This window comes from Octopus bimaculoides, chromosome 24 (genome assembly GCF_046866305.1).
Source record: "Octopus bimaculoides isolate indiv1 chromosome 24, ASM4686630v1, whole genome shotgun sequence".
In the NCBI taxonomy this organism is placed as follows: domain Eukaryota; kingdom Metazoa; phylum Mollusca; class Cephalopoda; order Octopoda; family Octopodidae; genus Octopus; species Octopus bimaculoides.
The window spans coordinates 23,429,880-23,439,879 of record NC_142951.1 but is presented as its reverse complement, the minus strand read 5'-3'; the positions used below and the strand labels follow the sequence as shown (position 1 = coordinate 23,439,879).

General features: G+C 37.7%; 1 protein-coding gene across 3 annotated transcripts in view; it reads right to left on the bottom strand.

The window, feature by feature from the left end:
- Positions 1-10,000, bottom strand: part of LOC106867435 (harmonin) — a 126,776-nt gene that overhangs the window by 25,850 nt on the left and 90,926 nt on the right. For all 3 annotated transcript variants that reach the window (XM_089341268.1, XM_089341267.1, XM_089341269.1), the window contains 5 exons: positions 6,859-6,932; positions 5,346-5,454; positions 4,355-4,379; positions 3,140-3,188; positions 2,084-2,154 (listed from right to left, as the gene is read on the bottom strand). In XM_089341268.1, coding sequence (XP_089197394.1) covers positions 2,084-2,154; positions 3,140-3,188; positions 4,355-4,379; positions 5,346-5,454; positions 6,859-6,932 — 328 coding nt within the window. The remainder of the gene's footprint in view (positions 1-2,083; positions 2,155-3,139; positions 3,189-4,354; positions 4,380-5,345; positions 5,455-6,858; positions 6,933-10,000) is intronic.

Sequence of the window (10,000 nt, the reverse complement as noted above, 5' to 3'; positions counted from 1 at the left end):
AATGATTTGAAGCATCAGGAGTGCTGAATTGTGACAAAGCTGACTCTCAAAGTGTACAGTAATGTACAGCTAAAATCCACAAATTTCCAGTCAGATATTAATGTAGTAACTAGTATTCACCAAAGATATAATGGTAATGGAAGCAAAAGAATGAATGCATAAATGTTTTTAAATCAGTAGATTTTTTTTCTTATCAATTTTAATTTTCGATCTTATTTACATAAAGGGGTGATAAGTTATCAATGACCAAAGTCTTGTAAGTGGATTTGGTAGACGGAAACTGAAAGAAGCCTGTCGTATCATCAAATTCATCCTCATAAACTTAACATCCATTTTCCATGCTGGCATGGGTTGGACGGTTTGACCAGAGCTGGCAAGTAGTAGAGTTGCACCAGGTTCCAGTCTAATATTGCTGGATGCCCTTTCTAATGCCAACCACTTTACAGAGTGTAGTAGGTATTTTTTACATTGGCACTGGCACAGGGTTCTTGCAGGTCAATCCTCATCAGCAGAAAGAGCGACATTAACACTTCTTTGGGGCACGGGTGCCATCATTAAAAAGTAAGGATTTATTGAATAAGATGCTCCTGGAATCTAAGGGTCGGTTATGGCTGGAATAGTTGATTATAGAATTATATATACATATATACATACATATAATATATGCATATATATATATATATATATATATATATATATATATATATATATATATATGCATAGATGGGTACAGGACGTCACCAACTGTAAACAACATGAAGTATGAAAACAAGCAAGTTAAATACGCAAACGAGAGAGAAATAAAGTTTAAACAGGACAAGTAACACAAAGAACGACTCTTCATCAATTGTTGACTGTCTATCTACTCCTCATTTCGAGCATTCAACGGCAATATGAGTCTTCAAAGACAGTTGCTCCCATAACTTCCAAAATAAATTTTGGATTTTATGGAGGGTCAAAGTTGGGAACAAAAACAGGACAGTGGAGACATACAAGGAAACCGAACGAAGACAAACATAAAAGGTCGTTAGACCAGAAGGAGAAGAAAATAGTGAACGCTGAGAGAAATATTTTCTTTGAAAAGAGAAAAGATAGAAGAGAGAGATAGAAGATGTCCAGTCCTTAGAACGTCATGTAGGAAAATTCTTATACAAGAATGCTGTTGACAGTGACTTCACTGTTTTGGCTAGTTAAGCAGTATGACAATGGGTTAGCTGGCTGAAATTTTGAGGTCACTGTCAACAACATTCTTGTATAAGAATAATATATATATATATATATATATATATATATATATATATGTATGCATGTATATAATGAATAAGGAGAATTATACTCTGTATATAGCACAACTATATAGTGCTCAAATAGGATATATACGTTAATTTTCATATTTAGATTTTAATTTGGACTTCTCCCTTTGAACTTTCCATGTAATCTTGTGAGCTTTAATATTAACGCCTCTGATGTGACAAACTGATCCTGTGTGTACAAATTTTTAGGATTTAAATATTGCTGAATATGTATTTCAATGCATATATTTGCCTCACATGTCGAAATATTTATTTTACATGTATATTTTTATGAAGCAGTTAATGGATTGAAATTTTACTGATTACCCAGAATTTTGTCTCAAATCCCAAATTATATATATATATATATATATTTTTTTTTCTCCTTATTTTTTCTCCTTTTTTTTTTCTCCTTGTTTCTCTCCTTGTTTCTCTCCTTATTTCTTTCTGTGTTCCTTTCAGTTGAAGAGTGTAGGCTCGAAACGTCAAAGACTTTCTCTATTCCCGAGCGTTAAACTAATACATCCATTTGTTGTTTACACCACCTGTCTTCGTCTGTTGTTTTTTTCGTAAATTCTCCCATATATATATACATATATATATATATATATATATATATATAAATATTTCCAAAATGAGAGTCCTGATTGCTGATGAGACTGGACAGATAGGGTGTTTTCACACCTTTTTATCATAAGAGAAAATTTTTCTGAGCGGTAACTGCAGTGAATTTGCCTTTTAGCAGTTGAAATATGTCACAAACATATTTTAACTAACCTAAATATACTTACCTACATCCAAGGCCTCCTGTGGTAGACATATTAACAAATATTTTGACTGGGTATTTTGATAAATTTGAAATCTGAGAATAAAAGAAGGGAGACAAACATTAGTGAAACAAGAAGTCAATGATTACAGAATTATAGCTATTTACTACTACTACTGTGGAGGCACAATGGCCCAGTGGTTAGGGCAGCGGACTCGCGGTCATAGGATCATAGTTTTGATTCCCAGACCGGGCGTTGTGAGTGTTTATTGAGCGAAAACACCTAAAGCTCCACAAGGCTCCAGCAGGGGCTGGTGGCAAACCCTGCTGTACTCTTCTACTACAACTTTCTCTCACTCTTACTTCCTGTTTCTGTTGTGCCTGTAATTCAAAGGGTCAGCCTTGTCACACTGTGTCACGCTGAATATCCCCGAGAACTACGTTAAGGGTACACTTGTCTGTGGAGTGCTCAGCCACTTGAACGTTAATTTCACGAGCAAGCTGTTCTGTTGATCGGATCAACTGGAACCCTCGATGTCGTAAGCGATGGAGTGCCAACAACAACAACTACTACTACTACTACTGCTGCTGCTGCTGCTGCTGCTGCTGTTATTAAGCCACTGTCATTTAAATACCCCCTTTCTCATGCTTGTAAGGGTTAAATGAAGGTTTATCGAAATAGATTTTCTATTAGTTGTAATGTAACTGTAGGAATGGTGTAGAGGGGGTTGATGTAGAGGAGGGTGATGTAGAGGGGAGTGTTGTTGAGGGGGTGATGCAGAGGAGGTGATGTAGGGGAGTGATGTAGAGGTGGGTGATGTAGAGGAGTGATGGGGGGGGGGTAATGTAGAGGTGGTGATGTAAAGGGGTTGATGTAGAAAGAATGATGTAGAGAGTCTTAATTAACAAGATGTAATTAAGAGAAATTAGTTTAGTGAGATAGTAGGAGTGATGCAGAGGAGTTATACCAAGTTGAACAACAATAGCCACTCATCAATACAAACTGACTTTATCTATCTTGAATCACCTCTCACCCTCCACAACATCAAAATGCCCAAATCTGAAAATAAGTGTCACTTACAATATTTTCCTTTGGTACATATTCCCAGCGGACAACATCAGAAGCTTTACTGTCAAAAGAAATTGATATATTTTACAAGAACACATACTTTATATTTAGACATACATACATATATACTGTTGTGGAAGGATTCTGACCACCCCCATGTGACCAAAAGTGGACTGATGTATTTCAATGAAATAAAGAAACTGTGTGAACTGTTGGCAGTTGACAGCATTGATAGTTTGGGTTGGATTACTGTGCTAGTTTAATATTGTTTGGTGTAGTATGGAAGATGTTCTGTGTGAACATATTAATTCTGTGAAAGGTTATTCTAGATAACCATATCCAAATGCTATTCCACTACTTTGTGCACATCCCATTACTGGCGATGAGATATTCAAACCCCACAAAGACATAACACATACATACATGAATAAATAAATAAATAAGTGGAACAGTAAGACTATGCAAGACTTTTCTCAGGTTTAAAATATGACTTTGTTTTTATTATCTGCATATCAAAGATGAAGCTTTGTACCTTTGATAGAAACCAGCTTCTTCAGAGAAAGAATTTAAATGATTAAATACAGAATTGACATACGTACATACATACATTCATTCATTCATCCATCCATCCATCCATACATACATACATACATGCATACATATGTCCCAGGGCCACATTAAATCACACAGCACACACTATAAAGTCGTTAGTGTTATGAATGGCATCCAGCCAAATTAGATTGGAATCTGGTGCAGCTCTCCTGCTTGCGAGCTCCTGTCAAACCATCCAACCCATGCCAGCATGGAAAACAAATGTTAAAGGATGAGGATAATGATGGTATATACATACACACATGTATATATATATGTGTGTGTATATATATATATATATATATATATAGAAAGAGAGAGAGAGAGAGAGAGAGAGAGAGAGAGAGAGAGAGAGAGAGAGAGAGAGAGAGAGAGAGAGAGAAATCTGTCACATGGCATTCATCAGTCCAAAACCCAAGACACAAGACAATGAACCCAAAACTGTGTCTTTAGGATTAATTAAGAATTAATTAGATGTGATATGTAAACACCAAGACTTGAAATGTGAAGACAATGAAACAAAAATAAACAACAATCATGATGTAGAAAACATTGATAAAAACACCAACAATGACAGAACCACCAACAACAACAACAATGATGACAACAACAACAAAAGTAGAATAGTTTACTTACATCCGGAATGGAATCATACCAATACCTGTTGTGATGAAAGAAAAGAATTTGTTTATATAGGCTTCAAATTTTGGCACAGGGCCAGCAATTGGGGGGTGGGTGGAGGGATAAGTCGATTATATTGACCCCAGTACTCAACTGGTAATTATTTTATTAACCCCACCAAAAAAAAAAAAAATGAAAGTGGCTTTGGTGGAAATTGAACTCAGAATGTAAAGACGGAGGAAATGCTGGTAGGCATTTTGCCTGGTGTGCTAATGATTCTGCCAGCTTGCTGCCTCAACCCTTTAGCATTCAGATTTTTTGGTTTTGAATTAACCATGTATTATCTCAGCTTTGAGATTTCAATGATGTGACTGTTTATTTTTAGAATGACAGTGCAGGGTCAGTGTAAGAGGTTGAATGTTGCCAGTTTTGAACATAAACAGCTGGAATATTGTGGTTGGATATGGCTAGATTAAACCCTAAGGGGTTAAAGAATTCATTAATATTAGTTTCAGATTTTGGCACAGGGTCAGCAAGTTTGGGGAAGGGGTAAGTTGATTACATCAACCTTGGTGCTTAACTGGTATTTATTTTATCAATCCTGAAAGAATGAAAGGCAAAGTCAACCATGGCAGAATTTGAACTCAGAATGTAAAGGCAGACAAAATGTCATTAAGCATTTTGCCTGGCATGCTAATGATTCTGCCATCTTTGCCACCTTAAAGAATTTGTTAAATTTTTTTTTATTAACTGTGGTATTACTAGCTGTGGTAATACACGTGATATTACTAGCTGTGGTAATACACGTGATATTACTAGCTGTGGTAATCCTGGTTGTGGTAATACAAATTGGGAGAATACTGACTGTGGTAATACAAGCAATGGCTCAGATTGAGTCAAAACAACAACATGTTTCAAAGAAAGAATTTCTGTTATAAATCAAAAAGAAAAAAAAGCCAATGATTTAGAAATCAAAGAAAGAAAGAAAAATTGTTTTTGTTCTTACGTCTTATTTGGAGCTCAATTTCTTGAAAATCATTGATGAGTTCAATAATTTCTTCATGGATAGCCTGAATAATGTAAAATCCATTGACAGACACAACTTCATCACCAACCTGGCAAAGAAAGAGAAAAAAAATCTCCAATTAAGAATCAATATGTATATGTACATATAATATATAAACTGAACCACATACTAAATAGAAAATGGTTTATTAACAGACTGCCATAGCATTGATTGAAGAGTGCTAATTAAGAAACCGTTCTTTCCTGATGATAAAACATCATTTCCTGAAACATGTTTAATGTCACATGGTGTCATGTGATGATGGAGTGTCCAGGATCCAAAGAGATAAATTCAATATCTTGTGTGACCACCGTTAGCATTGATTACTGTCAGGCATCTTATGTACATTGAATGCACCAAACGATTGAGGGAGGCCATGGGGGTAGCAACTCACACTCTGTTAAAACTTGTAGTGAGTTGTGCCGCAGTTGTCAGTCTTGGATGGATGTCATTTAGCCTTCTTCAGATTTCATCCCACAAGTGCTCTATGGGGTTCAAGTCCGGACTTAGAGCAGGCCATGGTAGTGTCTGGATGTTGTGCTGTTGGAGGAAGTCTGTTGTCAACCTGGCAGTATGGGCACAGGTGTTGTCATGTTGGAACACGTGATTCTGATGACGGGCAAAGTATGGCACAATGCGAGACCTCAACATTTGATCGATGTAGCGAGCAGCGGTTACTCCATTGCCCTGGTCTTGGCTGATGTTTTGGAAGACCACTGGTCCAAGTTTCTGGTTGAGTGCAATCCCATCCCATACCATGAAGCTCTGTCCTCCCCATGAGTCTCTCTCCACCATGCAGCCATCAACATGACATTCATTCCTTCTTCTCCAAACCCTAGCTCTACCATCTGCCACAGAAATGCAATATCAACTTTCGTCAGAGAAGACTACAGTCCTCCACTGCTAGTATCACCAGTTCTGATGTTTTTGAGTCCCTTGCAGATATGCCCATCGATGATGAACTGTGAGGATGGAGCCCCTAGCCAGATATTGACAAGACAGATTGAAAGCTCTCAGCTGGCAGTGGACTGTCTCTGCACAGATGGGTCTATGGTGAGTCCCTATGGAGTGCCTAGCCTGGCATCATGTAAAGAGCACCAAGTAAACTCTGTAAAGTGGTTGGAGTTAGGAAGGGCATCCAGCTGTAGAATCGATGCCGAAACAGATGATGGGAGCATGTTGCAGCACTCCAGCTTGCCAGCATGGAAAACAGATATTAAATGATGATGACGATGATGATGAAGATGTATTAATTCTACTAAGACATCAACAGTGTCTGTTGCTCCACTGATTCTACCAAACCACCAGAAAACAAGAGAGAAAGTGAGAGAGAGAGAGAGAGAGGGAGAAGAGGGAGGGAGAGAGAGAAAGATAGAGAGAGAGGGTGGATGGGAAACTTATAAAAGCAGATAAATCTGTTATTCAAGTTATAGAGTGCTAAGATCAACCTTACCCGCAGATCTTTTCTGTATGCATCTGAAGTTGGTGAGATGCTAGTGACATATACACCAGTGCCATGCTCTGCTCCTGTAACAGAAAAATGTAATAAAAACCAGTGAATACACATAAACATATGCACGGCAACAGAGAGACATCTCTCAAGGACAGTGGTTCTCAATACTTTAGAATTCATCATCATCTTCATCATCATCCTTTTTGTCCATGCTGGCATCGGATGGTTTGATGAGAACAAATGACACAGAAAGCTCCATCAGGTTCTGACTGTTTTGGCATTATTTGTACAGCTGAATGATCTTCCTAATGCCAACCACTTTACAGAGTGTACTGGGTGCTTTTTATGTAGCACCAGCATTGGTGAGGTTGCCAAGTACCCACCAGATAAAGCCGCTCAACTGAGCAGAGTATAGACTGGAGAAAGAAACTATGATAGAGTGAGAGGAGCAAGTGTCTTGCTGAAGAGGTGAATGCATGACTTGTCCACCGAGAAAGTGAGACAGAAAAAGAGAGAGAGAGAAAAAGAAAGAGATGTGAGGTCCAGGTACAATGTGAATATGAAACAGCATAGACAGTGCACTGAGGGAAAATAGTGATAAGAGATAGGGAATGAGTTGGACCAAGAGGATATCAGTTCAGTGTAGTGGGAAGTGAAGAAACCATGACTGTGGCCATGCTGGAGCACCGCCTTTTGTCGAGAGAATCGACCCCAGGACTTATTCTTTGTAAGCCTAGTACTTATTCTTTCGGACTCTTTTGCCGAACCACTAAGTTACGGGGACGTGAACACACATACATATATATAATGGGCTTCTTTCCATTTCCATCTACCAAATCCACTCACAAGGCTTTGGTCGGCCCGAGGCTATAGTAGAAGACACTTGCCCAAGGTGCCATGCAGTGGAACTGAACCCGGAACCATGTGGTTGGTAAGCAAGCTACTTACCGCACAGCCACTCCTACGCCTATATTTATAATGGGTTGGCTGCTACCACTTTTTACTGGAAAGGTGTACAGTTTCATTATATAACACTCTGCTGAACCTTCTCAATCAGCTCCACATTTCGACTTTTGGATGCTCTGCCTGAGCATGCCTCACTCTCCACTGAGTGGTACAACTCTGAAGCAATTGTACCACTCCTTTATCTGAGTTTTTCCCATGGTGTCATTGCCAAAACCTGCTGAATCATCCAGAGGGTTTGAGCTCGAGTATCACCAAGCTTTTGGCAAACTTGATGCAATATCTCTGCTCAATGTGTTTAGTGAAAATGGAAATCCAGTGAGCATGCATTATACAGCTGTACTCATGGTGTAACAGTCAGGAACTGATGCAGCCTACTGGTGCAAAAATTTTCATACATGTACAGGAAGGGTGCCCATGTGGCATACATAATGGCAGGAAAAAAAATAAAATTGGATACTTTTTGAATGCACTATGTACATAGGTTGTATTCAATTTGCCTTTGTGTATTGATATAATAATAGTTTCTTATATGTTAATGTTATATGGTTATACAATCATACACCAAACTCTGAGCAAACAATGAAACATAAAAGAAAATCATGTAAGTACACAAATAGAACACAATACATCTACACCTACACATACATACACACACACACCCAAAAAATAAAACATACCTACACAAACATAAATAGTAAGCAAGTGTAGAAAATTATGGACTATGTTGAAGCATGGATCGTTAAATAATTTTAAGTGGAGCTTTGTTCAGTGTCTACGCAAGAATAATATCTTTTTATCTTTTTTTTTTTACTTGTTTCAGTCATTTGACTGTGGCCATGCTGGGGCACCACCTTCAACAATTTATTTTACTTGAATGAATCGACCCCAGTACTTATTTTTCGGTTTAGCCTGGCACTTATTCTATTGGTCACTTTTGCTGAACCCCGAAGTTACGGGGATGTAAACAAACGAACACTGGTTGTCAACTGGTGATGGAGAACAAACCATAAAGACGCACGCATACAGATATATACATATATATGAAGGGCTTCATTCAGTTTCTGTTTACCAAATTCACTCACAAGGCTCTGGTCAGCCTGAGGCTATAGCAGAAGACACTTGCCCAAGGTGTCACACAGTGGGACTGAACCCAGTACCATGTAGTTGGTTAGCAAGCTTCTTACCATGCAGCCACAGCTGTGCCTATATAGAGGACATTGTTTACAAATCTATATTATAGAGAACTCTCATTACAATAGAAAAAAAAAGGAATGGTGCTATGTCCAATTTCACTCACAAGGCTTAGATCGACCAGATGCCCTGTTAAAAAGCAAAGATGAATGCCCAAAAGGCTTTCAAGTGGAATTAACACAAGGAAATTTTGTGACATAAAAGTGAACTTTGCAATAGTTCAACCATGTGTACTAATGTTCACATCCTGATATACTGACACTCAAATAATAAATAAACATTTGCAAGAGTCTTGATTGAAACAAACCATAAAAATGACTTTGTCTCTTTGTTAAAGACTGGCTTGTGTTATCTTGAGAAGAACTTAAATTATCAACTGACACTCTACTAGCTTGGGAAGGAAAAGGACACATTGAATAACACTGTGTAACACGATTTTCATCCTTGGGTGGCAACTGTTATTTCCTATTTGCTTACCCTAGAAAGTAAGAAAAATGGTTCATATTTCATTCAAAATTTGTTTTTCTTACATGTATTAAAACCCCAAAGAATCCCTTTCAACATATGACTATGATGCTCCCCTAGTGCTCTTGCCCTGTCTTTCACCAAAGGACTTGTTCAAGTGGTTAAGGTCAAGCAACTGACAAGCAAATCTGTGGTATTGAGCAGAATATTTGTTATAACAATATTCCTGCTTCAGCAACTCGGCACTGAATCTGTCTGAAATGTAATGGAAAATACGACTGTTTCAAAACATTGATCTCCACATGAGAAAAGCAAAGTTTGAAGGGAATAGTAGTCATTTCCTTTGATTTCTAGACAGAAATAAGAAGTAACACTTACTGAACAAAGACAAAAAAAAAAGTAAAAATTTTGTTATACAGTGTAATAAATATAGATATATCATATTTCCTGGTATTGAGGACATTGCGCTTTCTTTAAAGTCATAGAGGACAAAGTTTACGTTTTCATAAGCCAATTTTAA